This window comes from Pungitius pungitius, chromosome 20 (genome assembly GCF_949316345.1).
Source record: "Pungitius pungitius chromosome 20, fPunPun2.1, whole genome shotgun sequence".
Classification (NCBI taxonomy): Eukaryota; Metazoa; Chordata; class Actinopteri; order Perciformes; family Gasterosteidae; genus Pungitius; species Pungitius pungitius.
Genome location: NC_084919.1, coordinates 15,716,892 through 15,737,615, shown reverse-complemented (window position 1 = coordinate 15,737,615; position 20,724 = coordinate 15,716,892). Strand labels below are relative to the sequence as shown.

Genomic DNA, 20,724 nt, shown 5'->3' with positions numbered 1-20,724 from the left:
CACACCTATGAGTCACCAATCAACTTCCCCAGCGCAACCCAAGATTCAGATGGTCAAATCTATTCCCTAATGCTAAGCTTCCGTAGCTCCTCCAGCATAGGAACCACTGAAGCATCCTTTACCAAAGCAAAGTTTTCCTTTGAAGCTGGTTGTTTGTGTCGTCTGCATGACTCACACTGTGACGACACATGAAGGAATCTCAGAGGCTTCTTTGGAGCCGCTGCAGACTGACGTCACCAACATGCGTCTCCTTCATCACAACTTCGCAGCTCAGTGGAAGTGGAGCCGATCCCCTAAACACCGCCATGTCCTTTCCTTCCTCATCAACTCTTCAGGCCATCTTTCCTTCTTTTCCACAGAGGTCAAGGAATAGTGGTTAGGAGGTCATTTCTTTGACACTTCAAATTTAGAGGCAGACCAAAAAGCATGGTATGCTTGAGGGCGGGTTTTCTGTGATTGACTGGTCGCCTTGTGGGGCTCTTCCACATCCCTCCTCCCTCTGAAGAAGGGTTCTGATTCAAAGCCTGGACTGAATACTCATTGCTAACAGATGCTTGACTGGCCGCAGCGTACTCACTAGATGTTCATCAGGAATAAGGTGAGCAGCACCCGTGTGCTGCCACTACGTCTGCTCCCTTTAACCCTCCTTTCATCCTCTCTTTTCCTCACAGCCATGAACATGGGGTCGGGAGGAGGAGGAGCTGGATCCATCAGGTTCTCTCCGACCCAAGACCCCTTAAAGTTCTCCTCAAAGAGAAGTGGAAGGAACATTGACTCACACCTAAAGAATGCTTTCCTCTGTGTGTGTGGGTGTGTTCTTGTACTTGCTGCATAGCGAGGACCATCAGAGTGATGGTGAAAATGAAGACATGGTGGAAATGAAGACATTTTGAAGGATTGAGGGATTTAGGGTACAGGTTAATTTAGGCCTGAATTTAGGTTAAGGGACTGCAGTGTCGATGAGGGTCCACACAAAGGTGGAAGTAAAGGGACGTGTGTGTGACAGAGGGAGACAGGGGAAGACAAAAAAGGAATCGTGAAAGGAGAGAATAAGGAGAGGAGGGGGCAGAGTAAATAGCAGCTGTGTCTGATGACAGGATGTCACCTTTACGAAGAATCCATAGCTCCCCCCAAGAGGAACGTTACCAAAGGTCTGCACAGAAACATGTAGAATCAGGCTGAAGATGCTGCATTACTCCGACCAGGCGTAAAATAGCCTGCAGTTACTCGCCATCGAGGGAGCCGAGCTTGCTAGCCACGGCGGGCGAGGCCGGGCGGAAGTGTCGGTGAATCGCATCGCGGACCCGAGTTTCCACGCTCTCAATGTTTTGAAAGTGATTTCAGTGCACTTTTTGCCAGACCAAACAGTCCTGCAACGTGTTTTTTTTCTCGGCCACATTGTTGCCGTAAGTAACTGGAACATGTGTGGCTGTGTGTGTGATTGACTTGTGTCAAGACACTTAGAGGGGGGAGTTTTGTTGTTATTGTTGAGTTCTCTGGTATTCTCTGAGTTGAGGAACAGGAACATTTCAACCATTTATTTTGAAGTCATTGATACTATTGGGGTGTATCACTACATTTAGAGTTTATTATTTACGTTTTTATTTAAGCTTTGGTTATTTATTTTTGTCTATTTGGTAATATTGTGTTTTGGGGAAAGTAATTATTGTATTTAAATAAACAAGGCGTGACCCTATTTATTTTACTTTTGTTAAAAGAAACAACCATCTCTGGGTCTCATTATTTTTTAAATAGCTTCTGTTAAAAGGTATTACAATACATCGAACCCAAGCACCCCCCATTCTCACGTGAATGATTCACAGAGTGGTGATACGCGTGCTACATCTCATATCAGATGAAACAAGGAACAAGAACCACATTTACACACATGTGACGGTATCTAAATGGGTCTACAACGTTATCAAAGCAGCATGGTTGCTTTGTGACGACACAAATCATCACTGTCCTCTTTTATCTTAGAAGGTGTTCTGTGAAACGTCGCGTTCTGATGGACAGGAGGAGTGTGTGTGTGAGAGAGACAGATGTGGTCCTGTACCTTCTCTGCAGCTCCATCTCCTCTGGCGTGGGGCCATTCTGGACCTGGGGGCTCTGCCTGGGCAACGTGGGGCCTGTGGGAAGCGACACACACACACACACACACGCAATAAACATTCATTCTATAAACAGTTAAATGTATTTCCTGCAGTATTTAAGAACTCTTGTGCTGAGCATTAAGTTCTTTATTTTGAAAGGAGTTGGAAGGGAGAATGACGATCTCTAAATGGTGACACACAGCGAGCATCTTGACACGGAGCCCTGACGGGTTTTATGTCCTTGATGATGAAAAGGTGGCGAAGAATTTATTAATAAATGAAAAAGACACTAAATCAGATTTGAACAGTTGGAAATCAAATCAAAGTATTTAATGCTTAAACGTTGCCACGTTCATCTAAAGTGCTTCCTCGCTTACAAACAATTCAACTTTATTCACACTTCATTTGGAACTGTTCTCTACATTTAAATTCCTTCTTATCTTTTGTTTTTAATACTTAATACTTTATTGTAAACTGTGTAAATTGAACACTATGTTGTCTTACTGTGTGACGCTATGCACCAACCTTCAGGACTAATTCCTCGTATGTCGAACATATTTTGCCAATAAATATTCCTGATTCAATGTCACTGATGTCACTGATTCCCCCCCCCCCCCACACACACACACACGCACACACCGTGTTTCTCTTTTCTCCTAAAAGGCTGGCCTGTGGGGGGGGGGGGGGGGGGGTCACAGGGCATTATGTCTGACCCTTACCTCCTGTCTGATGGGTGCATAGCTTTGTGTATGACGGTGCTTCAACCCGTTCAGGAGGAACTGGGTCCGAGCCCAAGGAGTTTTCTGTGGTTTTGTGTGATTCCGGTGGCGTTGTAGCATTAATTATTATTATTATTAATTATGACTCCAGAGAATAAAGAATCTGTCCCTGGTGGCCTGGATTCTTCATGAAGGAACTATTTGAAACAGAGTGAAAGCGGAGAGAAAAACATTTCATTTATTTCCAGTCTTTATGGAGACGCACAGATGGACACTTGTTCCTGTCCCATAGCTCCCAAAGCAACAGCCAGGACCAGTTAGTCGTTGTGGTTGGGGGGGGTCATTAAATATTGAAGGGCGTTAAGCATCCAAGGCTACAGTGCAGCACATCAGCCCCCCCCCCCCCCTGCAGACAGGATCCAACCTGGTCCTAAGAGGGGGAGACGTCAAGCCTCCATGTTTCTGTCCTGTGGAGAAGGAGCTCCATCCTCATGTACAGAGGCCATGAAGTGCTGAGTGAGGATCCAATGGAATGTTCCTCTGGGGAAGAACCTGTGTCTGCTGTAGAGCCGACTCATTGTCGAGCAACAATCATCTGTTTTAGAAATAGTTCAAGGTCAAGGACCTTCTTCACCCCCCCCAACCCCCAGCCAGCCCTCAGTTGCCGGGCAGATCGATTCAAAAGAATTTGCCTCACCAGATGACACCCAAGGACAGAGCGTCAATCGTTGAGTCCTTGAGTCCCAGTAATCCCAATAAACGAGACGTTGAAAGTAGGGCTGCAACAACCAATCAATAATTAGAAGTTGTGTCACGTGACATTACGTCACTCAATGAGTTGCAGAGACAGCCAGCAGCAGTTGTTGAGTCCCATGTAGGGTGAGCATGTCCACGAGACTATTTAGTGAGGCTGTAAAGTGCAGACGATGCAACCGACTGGGGGGGGGGGCAGTCTTCATCTTCCATATCATATCGGTTATTGTTGACAAATATATCTGCTTGTTGTACATTTGAACTAATACACTTTAAAAGTTATACAATAACTTTATTTTTACTAATGGTAATAATTTAATGAATAAGCTGAACATATAGAAAACACGTTCTGACGTTAAAACAAATCTGTTAAATTTCCTGATTTGTCTTTATTTTTTATAACTTATGTTTGTGAACTTGGTGCAGTCTTTTGTAATATTCCGTTTTAGAATAAAAAGTGCAAATGAAAGCTGTTTTTTATCTGATTCATCGATTAATGGTTAGTTGAAAGTCATGACGAGTTCCTTGAATGTCTTCGAGTGCCTTTGTCCTCATAACAGCAGGCTGCTTTTAGAGTAATGAAGTGAGGACAAGGCAAACGCTTGGTCAGATGCACAATCTGAAGCCGGTCCACAGTGTGCCAGGAAGCCCATTGACGGGGGTGTCCAGCCTAATGGTTATTGATGGAGAGAACTAAGCAGACCTTTGAGGACCAGCTGAATGGGCAGAGGGCCTCGGAGCAGCCTAAGAGCCCATTAGCAGGGCCCGGTCCCCCAGCCTCTGACGCTCTAACTGGACTTACCCACTGTGCTCCGCTGCAGAATGAGTTAACAAAGGAATACTTGACCCTGTGTTACCTGGAATTGCTTTTCTCATGCCTCCGTGCTGAGCAAAGGATCCTAAATGGAGAGAGGCCTTGATGAACAGGTGGATGGGGGCGGAGCTTAACAGCAGCATCGGTTGGCGTCACATGATGCAGTAGAAGTCGCGTTCCTCCAGCCGTGTGCTCGCTACCTGTGTTAAACAGGTTGGACTGGCTCCAATGATTAGATGTGAACCAATCATCTCTTCAGATGAGCTTCTCCCAGGAGACTTCATATTTCACAACTCCGTCTTCACGTTGTTCCGTTGTCACCAAACACGATGTCTAACCAAGCTTGTTCCAAGCGTGTTCCAACGTGACCTCTGCTGTTCATCAGGAAGAACATCCTCAGCTGCTGTAAAGTAGGCGTTGGCTCCTTACCTTTCCAGCCAAATACTGTTTTATCTATGAGTACAAATGTTCTTAACCAGAGTCGGTATATATATATATTTATATTTATATTATATATTGACATGTAGAATCGTTAACATGTATGACGATCACACATGCTTCAGGGGCGATCGGGAAAAGAAAGCCTGGAAACCGCATCACATTCCGAGTGTTGGGGTCATGCAAATATTAGCTTCTGCTGTTATATTTGTATGTATGTATTAGGGCTGTCAAAAATAGCGCGTTAACGGCGTTAATCAGCTGTTTGTTGTTAATTACGTCAATTTTTTTGACGCATTTCACGCATGCGCAGTGTGACAAATTATTCAGGTCAGTAAAGTGCCTCTTCCTCTAGGGAATGCACTTCATCCTATACAACACATTACTGCCACCTGCAGGCATATGTCAGGACGTCAGGTTCAGCAAGTCGTTTGCGCCAGAGACCTGCACCCCTCCCCCCCCCCCCCTCCCTCCCCGTTCTCGCGCAGCAGAACAGAGAAAAAAAGCTCCGCCCAGCAGAGCTTGGCTAAGAGCAGCGCTGAGGTAGAGGACCATCGGAGAGACCCGTAATACTGTTCTGAAACATGCGGAGGAAGGGAAGCCAATGCGATCTAAATCCTCCCGGGTATGGGGATATTTCACACTGAAATGGGGGTGGTAGCGGATTTCTTTGCAGCGCCAGTCGTTCTAATCGCCGCGCTCGACTTCAAGGTGTAACCTTTATTATTGTTCGGTCTGAAACGGCGCGCCCAGTGACGGGTGGTGCAGCAATATTGTTGTTCGGGTGGAAATCGGGAGAAAGGTCGGTCCGGGAGATTTTCGGGAGGGGCTTTGAAACATCGGGAGGGTTGACATGTCTGGTCATGTCTGGTCATCGCAGCCCTGAACCATCAGGAGCACAAACTCACAGCAGAGTGGGATAAACTGCAGAGGCTCGAGACCCTTCTAGAGCCATGCAGGGAAATCAGTCTGTGACTTGTCAAATAACATTGCTTTGATTATTTTCTGAAATGAATTAAAAAATCAAATATCAATAACATGTATTTATGTAAAAAATAATAATGATGATAATAATGATAATTATGTATCTGTGTCCTGTTATTTATCTTTAGTATGCATTTCAGAAAGAAAAAATGGTTAGGATTCAGGTGTGATTAATCATGATTAATCCACTGAAAATTCTGATTAATTTGATTAAAATTTTTAATCATTTGACAGCCCTAGTATGTATATATCTATGTAGATGTTATATGTAACCAAGCTGTCACTGAGGGGCTTCTCATAGACCTGATGAACATTTATTGGTCCTTTATGTATAAGGGGAGTTGCTCAATGGCCACACGCCATGTAAGGCATTACCTTCAACCTTTACCCCGTGGGGGGGTGTTGGGGATTCTGGCTTATCACCAGCAGGTGCTATAGGTCCTGGGACAGTGACATCGTGAGCTAAATGTGATGCGGTCTGCGTCTTTTACCAGACGGCGTCCATGGACCTGTCGCCACGTGTCCCTCAGTCCAGCTGGACTTTGACTTACGGGGCGGTCCTTCGCATTTCTTGCCAGGTATCGCGAGCACGTATCGAGTGTGTGGAGCCAATGGCCTCCAGAGCCTGCTGCATGCTGTTATTCTGTTTACTTTACTCTGACGTGACATGAGGGATGGACGGCCCATGGACAGGAAGACCTTGTCCTCCCCGTCAGCTCCTCGCTTACAGCCACACCGCGGCTTTGATGACAGGAGGCTTGTCCAGGTGGGCAGAGGACGATGACCCTGTCCTCTACTGTGTGTCCATTGTGTCTCTAATCTCAAAGAAACACCTCCATAGTGCATCAACACAATGGAGACGGTTGCCATGGCTGCCAGGGTCTCCACCGGCGATTCGTCATCAGGACTCATCATTGTCAAATGCTCACAAATGTCTATCAGCTGCTCCCCCCCTAAGCTCAGCACAAGAGGCCTGGTGCATGTAGCACATTAAGGACAGCTGTCTCTGACTATGCAACATTCAAGGACTTTGTTACATCACTAGCGCGGGGTTCAAAGTAATGTAAAGTAAGGAAGGGAATGAGCCAACACTTTGACCCCTGCAGCGTGTCCAACAATAGTCACGTGGGGGGGGTTACATTGGTGAAAGCCAGGTGTGCCTCACTAGGGCGATGGTGGCGCACGGAGTAGAGCAGTTGGTGGTTGGTGGTACGAATCCCGGCTGCTCCATGTGCCATGTCGAAGTGTCCCTGAGAAAGACACCGAACCCCTAATTGCTCCCCAGGCAAAAAATGGAATGCATGGGTTATAATGCAATGTAAGTCGCTTTGGATAAAAGCGTCAGCTAAATAACATGTAATGTAGGGCCTGGAAAGGTCTGAGCTGGACGAGCCAGTGAGAGGGACATAAGTCCATTAGATAGTAGGAAGCCATGGTTCTGTATGCAAGCTCCCAGGATTGTAGGGGGGTGGACGCACTGAGGCCGGACAACGGGTCACACGGGGGCCTTCGAAGGACTGTGGTGCTATGTCTGCTGCCAGAGGAGCCCCTGCCCCCCCCCATGTAGGTACAGGTGTATGTGTGTCTGACATGTGAAGGTGTTAAGTCCTGAGGACAGTCGTCCCTCTGAGGACAAACAGAGGGTCGGTGGTTCTGGCTTCACTCCCCGTCTCCATCATGGCGCCACGCGGTGCTCCTGGAAGCGGGCCGGGTCGGGCCCCTGAATTAGTTCCTGTCATTGGAGACGCTTCCTTTCGCCCACACCACACCACTTCTCCATTCTCTTCATTGGTTACCAGTGGCTGCCCGCATCCAGTTCAAAACATTGGTACTGACGTACTATGCTGTGAATGGATCGGGACCAGTCTACATCCAGGACATGGTGAAACCCTACATCCCAACGCGCACACTTCGATCTGCATCTGCAAAGCGGCTTGTTCCTCCCTCACTGAGAGAAAAGCACTCGGCGAGATCGCGACTCTTTGCTGTCCTGGCTCCCAGATGGTGGAATGAGCTCTCTGACGAGATCAGGACTGCAGAGAGCCTCTACATCTTCCGTCGAAAACTCAAGACACACCTTTTTAGACTCTACCTTGACTAAAACACTAGCAAACCGTAGCACTAACAAATGGTAGCACTTAAATTGTACTTATAATAGCACTTTTCTATAACATGTTTTGAAACTGCTTATTTTATGAAAAATGTACTTTATTGTTACTTGTTCTTCTGAGTTTGTATCTCTATGTGGAAATGCACTTATTGTAAGTCGCTTTGGATGTAATGTAATGTAATGTAATGGAAGGTCGCCGCTGTGAGGTCATCACTCATCAGCTGCCTGCGTTCTGTCACTCACAGTAACACAATTACACCCACTGGCAGGGGGAGATGGGGGAGACGAGGGAGAGCAACGGGACGGGGGAGACGGGGGAGACCAGGGAGAGGACAGTACATTGACTCCCTGTGGACACGGTTTAATTGAATGCGGTTTCAGTGGAGCTGTCTGGACGGCTTCAGCCCAGATTCTGGTACGTTTTATCTCCATCCGTCTCTGTTCGGACAGTCAACACTGGGCGGAATACTAATGGTGTGTGTGTGTTTGTGTGTGTGTGTGTCTGTGTCTGTATGTGTGTTTGTGTGTGTCTGTCTGTCTGTCTGTGTGTGTCTGTGTGCGTGTGTGTGTGTCTGTCTGTGTGTGTGTGTGTGAGTGAGTGTGTGTGTGTGTTTGTGTGTGTGTATGTGTGTGTGCATGTGGGTTTGTGTGTGTGTGTGTCTGTGCGTGTGTGTGTGTGTGTGTGTGTGAAAGTGTGTGTGTGTTTATGCTTTGCAAAGACGGAAACTATTCTGTGCTTTGCTTTCAAAAGCTCACACATGCGTTGCTCCATGCCTTAGATGAGCACGCACACACACACCCACACACCCACACACACACACACTCACATGTTAGCACAGATCAAAGGGACGACAAAAAGTGGAGAATTGAGGGAAATTCAATGATGTTTCGGGAGGACAGACAGAGACACAGCCTCATTGTCCTCAGCAAAAGAATTCTTTAGAAGAAAGAGGCCACTGGTCATTCGTACACTCTTTTAGAAGCCTTCTCAAGCATCAGACTCTTCACCCAGAGCCCTTTAGCCCCCCCCCCTCCCCCCAGCAGCCGTACCTGTGTCCTGCGAGTTGAGCACCTCCAGGGCGTGCATCATGGCGCTGGCAAACACGTTGGCGTCTTCCTTGCTGCCGAAGTTGAGGCCGTAGACCTGGCGTGCGTCGCGCCACTGGTGGAAGGTCTGCGTGGCCTGGTTGTACTTGAGCCCCTTGGGAATGGCACAGTTTATCACCACCTGCAGGGCAGCCAGGGGGAGACATCAAACAGACCCTCCTCCAGAAGCCTTCCACCCACAAGAGACCCAACGTGCATCATAAGCTCATCTGATGGGGCTGATACATGGTGTAAAGTGGTTTAATCCAACGCTTGTCTAATGACAATGACCCCCCCTTTATTTGAACCCCCGAGGATTCACAGCAGCGTTGGCCATTGGAGGACTGAGCAGATCTCAGGACGCTCCGACTGGAAGACCTGCCTCATCCTTCATTTGAATGTCCAAAGGGTCACATTTGATGAGGCAGCGCTCGTCATGACAACAACACTCCATGTGACCACGTCTCCTCGTTTATTTAGAATGTCACATTTGGACACATGTTTATGATGTTTACTGAGGGACTAAGCGCCGGCTGACCTTCATCGTCAGGGCTCACCATCCACTCGCCGCGTCGTGTGAGTGGATGGGGCCTTCACGGCTTCACGGCTCGGTCCATCTGCTGCACATAGCTCAGCCCGTGATACTCAACCACTGACCCGACGAACATTCCTCGCGCTGCAGCGTATTAGCTCACACGCACAAAAGTCACAACAGCAATTAGACGAAACCATTAGCGCCTCCCGACAACAATAGGAATGGAATGCGGTGGCTCCAGTGACGCTGGGTTTCTTGGTGAAGTTGCAGACGTTCAGATGTTGCATCATGACGGATCCTCCTCCCTGCAGCCACGCAGCAGACAGAGAGGATTGACCCGCAGGAGGCACTCACAAGCTTTCATCTCACACACACACACACACACCTCCAGCGGTCCTTATCGGCTCATTAGTGCTTTGTCTTTAGATACCCTCAATGCATCAGCCCTGCTTGGGATGCTGCTATATAGACGGAGGATTATGCGTGCTGTCAAGAAGGCAGCTGATGGGATGGGGGGGGTTAGAGAGTTCAGTGGAAGGTCAGGCGTGTCTGACACCTGGAACCTGACACATGTTCATCTTTTCTTTCCCATCTGGATTGATGAATGTGTCTTAAACCGTCATGGTATAAAGAACACAAAAACATGCATTAATTTCTAATTACTAAATGCACAACTAAAATACACGCTTTCTAAACTGATTAACCATAATTTATAAGATTTTGTCTAGAAATTGATCTAGAATAATGAATTTCAAAATGTGCAATTAATTAGTTTGTTTTTACATCACATGTCATTTAGCTGACGCTTTTATCCAAAGTGACTTACAATAAGTGCATTTCAACCATAGAGATAGAAACTCAGAACAACAAGTAACAAGAAAGTACAATTTCATTAAACAAGCAGTTTCAAAACATTTTGAATATATTGACAGCCCTATATATATATATATATATATATATATATATATGTATACATACACATGCACACACACACACACACACAACTGAATGACAAACCATTCATTCAAAGGGTTACATATATTTTCATTTGTGAAAATCAAAAGAGGACTTTTTCCTCCAGAAGAATTCACAGTGAGCAGCTAGCGTAGCTGAGGCGATATGACCGGATCATACTGACCTGATGGTCCTGGATCTTGCGGCCCACCACGCGGAAGGCGTTGGTGCCCGTGTGGTGGTAGATGTGGACTCTGCTGAAGCCCGTGGAGCCGCCGGCGGGGACCCACTTCTTGTTGGCGTCGTCGTACACCATGACGGCGGCTCGCGCCTGGCAGATACTCTGCTCACTGCAGGAACACGAGCACAGGGAACAGTGAGGGACGCACATCACCCCCCTCGGTCAAAACCCATTCTCCTGTTTCCCTCCTTTCAGACCCTAAAGTCTGGGGGGTTTTGGTTACCATATTGATGCAACATCCACTACTAGAGCCCCCCCAACTGAGACAGCACTGTTTTATTATTGTTTTAAGTAAACTAAGTGTAATCACTGTTGGATTCAGCCGAGCCGTGTTGAAAGGAAGAGAGGACCGGACTTATGGACCGAACTCATGGACCGGACTCATGGACCAATGGACCGGACTAATTGACCGGATTCATGGACCGGACTGATTGACCGGACTGATGGACCGCAAAGAGGGCGTCCAAACAACCCCATCTGAGTGGTAAGTACAAATAGCTTGTGCATTGCTGTGCTTTGTCATTCGTGTGAATGAACTGCATGTGATTACAAGCGGCCTGAAGGCCGCCTGGAATTCATCTTGAATCCATTACAGGGAAAAGAAAGTGTACAATTATGTCTCTGCATTGCTGCCCCCCACCGAGTTATCTTCTGGGACGTGATGTCACAAAGAGCTGCCTGTACGCTCACACTGATGGTGCTCAGGTATGCAACACAAGTGCAGCGTCCTGATTGGTTGAGAGCGAGTCATGGGGTCTGTTTTATTCAGCCATAATGTACAGTAGCTGTTCACATTGACCCCATTGTTCCATATCACTGTACACTCACAGTAACACGGTAGTTAGTTAGTTGACATTTTAGCGTAAAAAGAGGGGAATCATCAGGCAGTTTGAGCTTTCTTTGTTGCTGTTTGTCAGCCACACGTGTGTCTCTGACTACTGAGACGACACAACTTACTTCCTACGTATAATGTTGCTGGTGCTTGAGGCAGTACTTTATCTTCAATAATGTAACTTACATTATTGGACGATAAAGCACAGCCTCTCGTACCTTATTGCCTAATTAAATCTAGGGTGGATCTGTTAATTCATTCAACCCTGGTGAGGTGTAAAAACTGTCTACACATCACCAGAGTACCAGGCACCACTTCAGTAGCATTCCAGAGGCCCTTTGTGGTTGTTGTCCTGGGTCTGATCCCCCTTATCATAGTAATGCTTTTGATAAAAGCGTCAGCTAAATGATGTGCAACGTAACAATCTTAATTATATGTGAGCGCACTACAGGAGAGGACTTCTATTCTCATGAAAACATCCACCTCTGGGTTCAAATCATTCACTTTACCGTGGACCAATAACAATCAGCAAACCCTAACAGGCACCAAGGACCAGCCAATTGGAGAGAGAGGAGGGCGGGTCTTTGCAGAATGTGTTTGGGGCAACATTAAAAACAATTACAGTAAACTACAGTAAAAACTGTGAAAAGGGTAGTTTAGCATCCACAGGTGAGCCAGCGGCTTGCAGCTAACACTACAAACTGTAAAAAAAAATATATCAATGTGCAATCAATAACATTGATCAATTGATCAATGATTGATCAATAGGACTAAATCCACCCCTTATTCTCAGAGCACCTGGAGCAGAAGAAGCGGGGGGGCTCGGCGCCGTAAGGTCCTGGCGGCTGCAGGTATTGGTTCAGATTACCTTGTGAGATAAATGCAGTCAGTACGCTGCATCGCCGCTGCAGGGGGGGAGGGGGATTGGAACCATTTATAATGAGTTACATAACGGCCAAACGACTAAAAATAGACCACAGGGGGTATGTATCCCATGTATTAACATGGTTATGGAGATATCATGGATATCATGGTTGTGAAAGTGTACAGCCTGGACCAATGGGAGGCGGGGCTTAAGAAAGACCCACAGCTGCTTTCTACGGACCCATTTGCCCCCCCCCCCCCCCATTTTGGCTGGAAACCATCCCGACAAAGCGGCGCTCTGCTCTGGAAAAGGCCCGTCAGCAGTTTTCCCAGAAGCGGGGGAGGGTTATAAATCCTGTGCATCTGAAACAAAACATGGGGAGTAGAACCAGAACCAGATCGATGTTGGAGCTTCTTTTCCGTGTGAATGAGCACATGGGGGGGTGTCCTGGGACTGAGAGATGACCTGAAGGTTTGTTCGAACAGGGCTGCGGCGGAGTCTGGATGGAAGGAAGGAAGGAGGAGGGGGGGGGGCTCTGGAGCATCCCGGCCGCATCACCGTCCTTTTTTTCAATTTCCATCTCCTCAAATTTCAGCCTCTCCTTTTTCGTTCTTTGGTATCTCTCCAGTCAATTTGTAACTCAGCGACACCGCCCTCCTCCAACCATGTCCTAGCCTCCATGAGTCTCTTCTTTCCCTCTCATTAAACAGCCATTCCTCATTGTGTGGTGTGCAGCATGCCGAGCTCTTCCAGCCCATATGGAAGCGATCAGTACGGGGGGGGGCCCTTAAGGACAAACTGCATGTTTGGGAGGAAACGTAGTGAATTAGGACTCCAACACGGGCTCAAGACCTGAAGCTTAAGGAGCGGAAGATCTGCTGTAATGGAAGCTAATGTTAGCATAACATGCTTTATCTTCGTCTTTTTGAGCCCTTTCCTACCAAAGGACGCAGCTCGGCTTGATTCACGCTCCTTGCGTCGTCTTTTCAAAATGACGGAAATGAAGACCTCCATCTTCACACCATATAATGCGTTGAGTGGCATGGTGTGATTATATCAATATAATATGTGGTGTTTCACCCCCTAAGAAACAAAATCAACTGATAACTAAGGGCCACGCATACCAGTGACATGGTGCGATATCACTGGGTAAATGACAAAAATATATTTTAATTAATTTAACATGCTGGGTGTCCGATTGGCTTTGGGAAACATCTGAGAAAGCCTGCAGGGTGAAGCTGTCTGATCACACAGGTTACCGTGCAGGGACACGAGGGGGCCTTCACAGAGCCATTCATCTTTGGATTGTAGCGCCGTGACAGCTGCTCCACAGTCCCACACTCCTACGCCGGACCCCCCCGTCGCCTCCTTTCCGCCCCACCCTGCTGCCTTTTTATAGGCACTGCAAACCGAGCAGTCACCCTGGCAACCCCGCCGTAAATGTGCACAGCTGAAGAAAAAGGGAGAGGTTGTGGGGAGGAGAGGAGCACAGGTGCACAGGTGAGCACACATGAACAGCTGTTTGTCTGCATGTGGGTTGGCAGCCTAACTTCGGAGCCATGTGCTTACAGTATGATCCTCTCCAGCAGACGGTGGAGAGAAGGAGACCAGCCTGGTGAAATCATGGCAGCACAAACACCTGAGGTGTCACCAAGAAACCAGCGCCACTAGTTGCTATATATAAGCCGCCACATCCCACGGCGATAACACTGAGTGCGTGGGAGGCAGACACACACACGCAGGGGGCCGAGGTCCGGCTCCTGCACGGGGACTAAACCCCCCGACCTACTGCGGGGGATGATCATCAGACTATCAGCAGGAACCAGGAGAAGGAAGACTCATCAGGAACAGTGACGTGAAGTCATCAAGAGCCTTAATGGCGCCCATCGACATGCACTTGACCCTCAAAGCCCAGCGTGGGCCTTTCCCCCTCTTACCTTGTGTACTTGAATGCTGCGCCGTTGCCTTTTACACTAGTTCTCCTTTGTTCTTCCTACAGTCCACTCACACAGGTGATGACAGTGGCCGCTATTTACCTGGACCACACTCAATCCCTCTTGGATTCAATTAGGCTCCAACTCACTTACAGAAAGAGGAAGGCTCTACAGGCTGCGATGCCTTTATTGACTCTGCCCTTTCCAGCGCAATAGTGATCATCCCCACGGAGATCCCCCCCCCCGCCCCCTTACCTTAAGAAAGCCTGTCTGACCTTTAACTAAATACAAGATGGCCCTCTTTGTCAAAAGGCTCATGAACAATGGGAGGAATTGACTGCAGACTCTACGGTGAGCGAGAGGAAGTCGATACGAGTAGAAAACCTGCACATACGGAAAGTTACACCAAAAGGTGGATCCTTATTTCTGGACTGTGACTGTTCAGGTCTGACTTAGTGACTTAAGAGTTTATTGGGACCCAAGCTGTTGTACAGTCCAGTTCTTGTTTTGTATGTTAATATTAGGGCCGGGACTCGATTAGAAATATTAATTAGAGGCTTTGTTATTAATTAAATCGAAATTAATCGCATTTTAATTGCATAAATATTTGACCTGAGAACAGTGAGAAGTAATTTTTTTCACATGGATTTTTATTTTTGTTCAACCAATTCCAGCGGACAAGTGTAGCAATAGCATATTTAGAAATATAGTAGGCTACTTTCAGAAATTCGGTAGACCTTCTGTAAACTATGTTTTTTTAAGTAGACCAATACTTTCAAGTACATTCTGAACATTGGTTATTTTTTCAGACGTGGACTTAGTTACCCTGGTCCTTAAACCAGTCATCTGGTGCAGTGTGGGTTGGGTGTGGGTCCTTGTACCCGGAGTGGGGCTAACGTCCACGCTAGCTGCTAATTGTTTTGCGTTGAGGTGATACTTAAGGCTCGATGTGAATTCCTTGTTGCACAGCTTGCACACAACCATGCTCTTATCGACGCTTCCATCCGTGTGTTTATTATAATAAGATTTCCCATTCACGGGGCCACCCGACACGGTCTCATCAGCTTCTTTGTTCATGTTCTCTGTGGTTTGTTGTTGTCTGAAGTCATGAACGCTAGTTGGTGCTCCAGTATAATCGGTCCCCCCGAAACTCATCCAGTGAGAAACGTTCCGCGGTGCAAAAAAAGGTGTAAAAATGCGTAAAAAAGGTTTAATGTGTTATTTTTTGTGTAATTAATTAATCTTAATTCACATTGTAATTAATTAATCTTAATTAATGCGCTAAAGTCCCGGCCCTAGTTAATATGTCTGATAATGATTAAACATCATCTATTAACTTTGTACCAAATGTCCACCTGCGTGTCATGTCTCCGTTACTGCCGAGTCATGGTTACCCCTCCCACTGTGTGTGTCCACTGAGCACCAAACAAACAACAATCTAAACACAAGCAGTCAGCCCACACACACACACGCACGCACGCACGGCTCGTTAACTCGGCGCCTGGCACGTCTTTATGAGGCGTTACGATTGACACGAGGACAGGGAACACATTGACCAGCGGGCAGGTGTGGACCGGACCGAGCAGCGCTTCTGGTATATCGCCATGGAGACCGCCAGGATCAGCTCGTTTTAAAGGCAGTGTGAACAAAACAGTGGATTGAGGCCAGATGGCCTTTGAGGACTCATTAAATACCTGTGAAATTTAGTGGAGTTGCCAAATTATTCACCCGTGAATGGGACGGCTGTCCCCTGTGGACAACCAAAGGGAGACCTGTGGGACCTTTGTGTGGGAAATGTTGGGCTGCACAAAAGGAGCTGCTCAGGTCACCTGAAGTGGCCTTGTACAGACTTTTCCACATCTCACAGGTGTGAATAATGAAGTGAATGGGGGGTGTATTCCATCCTGTCAAAATGGCATGAACAATAAAATACATTATTAAAATAGTTTCTATTATTGTATTTAATGTTCTATTTAAATGTAATTACATTGCATAAGTGCCAGTATCAATCCAGAACAACGGGTCTGAAACCTCAGATGCTGCATTTCTATGGATTACAGTGAATAGGAATGTTTTGTATTTCAGTGGCAGCTTCTTCTTTTCATTCTTCCATCTTCTCAGGTTTTTAAACTGTTGACATAAGGACAGAGAGCGGAGCTCCGCTTGTGCGTTGGAACGTTGTTTAGAATCACTCAACAAAGAAATGAACATCTTGACTGCCAATGACTCAAATACAGTCTGTGCAGCTTGTGTTTCAGACACACCACAACACAAAGCTGTAGTGTTTGTGGAGCTGTTGATGATGTGGATGCCACCACTTCACACCCCGAGGCCCCACACACACATGCCCATATGTCTGTCTGTGTGAGGACCTTCGTTTACATGCTGCATTCCCAAGGCCATGCTTCACTCGCACCTCAACCATCACAACTAAATCCAAACATCTGACATTCAGCTCACATCCAGTCTTTGACTGACTGGGAGAACTGTCCAACATGCTAATCACTAAACCTCACAACTATTCCTGGAGCGGTTCCACCCCGAAGTCCGTTTAGCAGCGCGTCCTGATGTTCTGACCATGAGTTGAAAATAAGCCACTTGCCGTCACTGTGGAAAATACCCATCTCTCAGCCCACTGCTTTGAGAAAGATGGTTTTTGAAATGTTAACAAAGTTGCATCAATAATGAAGCAGTGTCTTCTTTCTTAACTTTAAGTTACACGCTGCTGAAGGTGACAAAGTGCTGTTAGCTACGTCCCCAACAGGCTCTGTGGGAGCCGACGAGGGAAACCCGCCAAAAGACCTTCTGCATGAGAACAGATTTTACATAAAGCACTGTGTGCCTCAAGACGAGCTCTCGTCTAGTACGACAAACTTATGGTCCCTGGTGGTATTGTCACTTTCTAGCGCTTGGGAACAGGGTTATAAATCCAAGATTATATCAACCATCACAATTGTTCTTTTCCCTGTAGGGTGGAAGTCATTAAATCCCAGCTTTCTGCAGGATTACTCTTCAAACCACGAGGGGAAAGGCTCTGCATCAAAGGACTGACAGCTGGGCTGAGGGCCGGGCAGGTAGACCGAGGCCATGCCTCTGAAAGAGGGGACGAACCCACCAGCTGAAGGCCGAGTGACAGAGATCCTGTTTAGACACACAAAGAAGTAACCAAACCCAACAAGTCGTAATCAGCTACTCTAAATGTAATAACAGGCCTATCTAGGTTCCATCCACCCACATTCTTGTTGTGTTGATATCAGCAGTACAAACCACACGAGCAGCATCAGCAGCCTAAATGCCGCGCAAACCACAGACAACACAGGCGACTTTTAGCGGGAGCGAGCTGAAGCCGGGGGCACAAAATGCCACAAAACATTCATGTGAAATCTGGCACCAGCAAGGGACCAAACAAACAGCCCAAAATGGCAGGACAGGAAACAGGGAATATATTAGAGAGACTTATGTTGTGCCATGAAATATATCTTATAATGACTGGAGCAATAATATGTCCGTTATTCTAATCTACTGCTAACTCTAACAATGTTGGCTCCTGGTGTAAGGCAGAAAAAAGTTCCAACATTTGAACTTGGATGACAAGTCGACAGCTACTGTTGAGTAACATTACCACCCTGTGGTCAGCATCATCGTGAACTCAGCACCATGAAGGTCGTCCACACAACTTAAAACCAGGAACTGAAACAGCAAAACCCTTTTGGGGTGACGATGGTGGCTTATTTAGTCAAATATATTTAGGAAAAAAGCATTCGCAAAAGGTAGCAAACTCAACCTCCCCGCTGGAGATGACTGTGGTGCCCGCCTCACACTACTGAAGGGTTCCTACTGGACTCCCACCGTGGTCAAAAAGCAGGACCAGAGCGAGGAAACACAGAAGAAGAACTCCCCCGCAGGTACGTACCGCTGCATTTCCATTTTGGAGGCCAGCACGCATCTCGGATCGAGGATGAAGCTGGAGGCTGGAGACTGGATTTGCATGTCCCCCCGCGCCGGCCACCTTCCTGCTGCAACTGACCAGCCCCCTCCCCTCCCAGCACCCCCCCCCCCTTCCTCGGCCCCTCTGGTCCCGCCTGCTTTCGCTTCTTCCCTTTGCCTCGGTAGGACCACGGTAACCTGTGGGTTTCTCTCCAGTGCCCCTCCTCTCTCCCTCCCCCGCAGTCCCACTCACTGCCTCCCACCTCCTCCCCTCAAAGCCGGATCAGGGTGGTGTCTTCCTCGTCCTGCCATGTCAGCGAGCTAGAGAGACGTCTACACAGTCAGCCAGCTGGGAGTTTCCCATGGCAGCGGCACCAGCTAGCACGCACGCACACACACGGCTCAATCCTGGCTTGTTGCCTCCGTGGCGACAGCAGGGGTATCCAGGCAACAGGCTCCTGCTCCCGCACAGCCCAATCTCCTCCGGGCGGTTATGGGGGGGAAACCGTGGCGTCGCGCAGTCTGCCACGGCTCGGCTCGCGGGGGTTGAAGCAGAAGGTGGAGGTGGTGGAGGGGCTCCTCGTCTCCTCTATCACTGGTTTCCCTGTGCTACACCCACCATCTCAATGGATCTGTCCTTCCTTCGTTAGCCTACCTACCTCCCAGCTCTCCTCGCACTGCCTTTTAGACTCCCCCTCTCTAACTCGCCCAAACCCAACTGGTCTCTCTCACCCGCTGCCTCCGAGAAAAGACGTGCTGCCGAGGGTTGGGAGGAACAAGCGGCTCGGAATTAGTGATGTGTGGAGACACCAGTAGAGGATTAGCCAAGCGTCTGATAAACACAGCGCTCAGACGCCAGAGAGGGTTCTCTTTTCTCAGTGCGAGGCTTTACAAGACCAATGGACGTGCATCGCATGTGCAGCTACGCTGAAGGTCTCCACTCAGGTTCAGCTCACAGAGAGAAACACAGCACAGTCAAAGGAAAGACTCAAACTATTAAATGTCTTACTATTTCTTTGTTTCCATGCTCCTCCACTGTGGTGAATAATCGTTGGATTAGTCGGCTAATCGAAAAATAGTCGATAGAATTGTTGATTATCAAAATAATCGTTAGTTGCAGCCCTACAGTACAGTGATTGGCGGTCTACTGCTCAAGAGCAACCTGCTGCTTTTTTTAAAGTAGTCGTTTGAATTGGTGACCAAATTTCTGATTGGAATGCCTGGGCCGGATTTAAGATAGCTAGGGCTGAAACTACAGATTATTTTGATTATCAATTAATCGGTCAATTAATCAATGAATCCAATAAAATAACAACACTAAAAAGCTTTCATTTCCAACCCTTTACTCTAAAACAGAACTCCAAATCAACATTGCAAAAATACTTCAGAAAGTACAGGTTGCTCCTTGAACATAATAAAAAAAATACAAATCAGAAAATGTATTTAACGTCAGAATGTTCTCTAAACTACACTCAAACTCACACACATCATGTTCACTTGAAGCCTATTCATTCAATTATTACCATTATTATCATTGTAGTGCAAGTTAATTAAATGTATACAGCACATCTAAATAGAGCTAAAAAAAGAACCAAGTGCTATAAGATGAATTTGAAATGGCATTTGTAAATAAATGCATTAGAGGCTTCTTAGTTTGATGGATCACCGTGTCTCCCTTTACAGGCTTAACATCAACTACCGTAAAACCCACGGTAAATGTGCACTACACTACCATATATGACAGCATTAAAAAGTACACATACAAACAAATTTGTCAACAATAACCGACATGGAACGAAGCACAAAATATATACAAGACAACAGATGGAAAAATGAAAAGGTCCAAAAAAAGGCGGGTAAATAAAAACGTGTCTTGCTATCCGCTTTACTGCTGTTATTAGCGAGCTGACGCTAACCTGTGACACATGGTTTACCTTGTGTAGAAGTCACATGTTGCGCTGTGACACATGGTTTACGTTGTGTAGCAGTCACATGTCGCCCTGTGACACATGGTTTACGTTGTGTAGCAGTCACATGTCGCGCTGTGACACATGGTTTACGTTGTGTAGCAGTCACATGTCGTGCTGTGACACATGGTTTACGTTGTGTAGCAGTCACATGTCGCGCTGTGACACACGGTTTACGTTGTGTAGCAGTCACATGTCGCGCTGTGACACATGGTTTACGTTGTGTAGAAGTCAGATGTCGCCCTGTGACACATGGTTTACGTTGACATGGTTTACGTTGTGTAGCAGTCACATGTTACACATGTGACACATGGTTTACCTTGTGTAGCGTTCACATGTCGCGCTGTGACACATGGTTTACGTTGTGTAGCAGTCACATGTCGCGCTGTGACACATGGTTTACGTTGACATGGTTTACCTTGTGTAGAAGTCAGATGTCGCGCTGTGACACATGGTTTACCTTGTGTAGATG

General features: G+C 47.1%; 1 protein-coding gene across 6 annotated transcripts in view; it reads right to left on the bottom strand.

Annotated features, from left to right (window-relative positions):
* The window catches only part of enah (ENAH actin regulator), a 54,361-nt gene that overhangs the window by 17,918 nt on the left and 15,719 nt on the right, over positions 1–20,724 (bottom strand). For 2 of the 6 annotated variants that reach the window (XM_062559446.1, XM_062559445.1), the window contains exons 2-4: positions 10,671–10,836; positions 8,962–9,139; positions 2,057–2,129 (exon numbers count right to left, since the gene is read on the bottom strand). In XM_062559446.1, the coding sequence (XP_062415430.1) occupies positions 2,057–2,129; positions 8,962–9,139; positions 10,671–10,836 (417 nt within the window). Of the gene's footprint in view, positions 1–2,056; positions 2,130–8,961; positions 9,140–10,670; positions 10,837–18,271; positions 19,190–20,724 lie in introns of those variants that run through there. The other 4 variants (XM_037449308.2, XM_062559444.1, XM_037449312.2 and 1 more) reach the window with 4 other exon arrangements.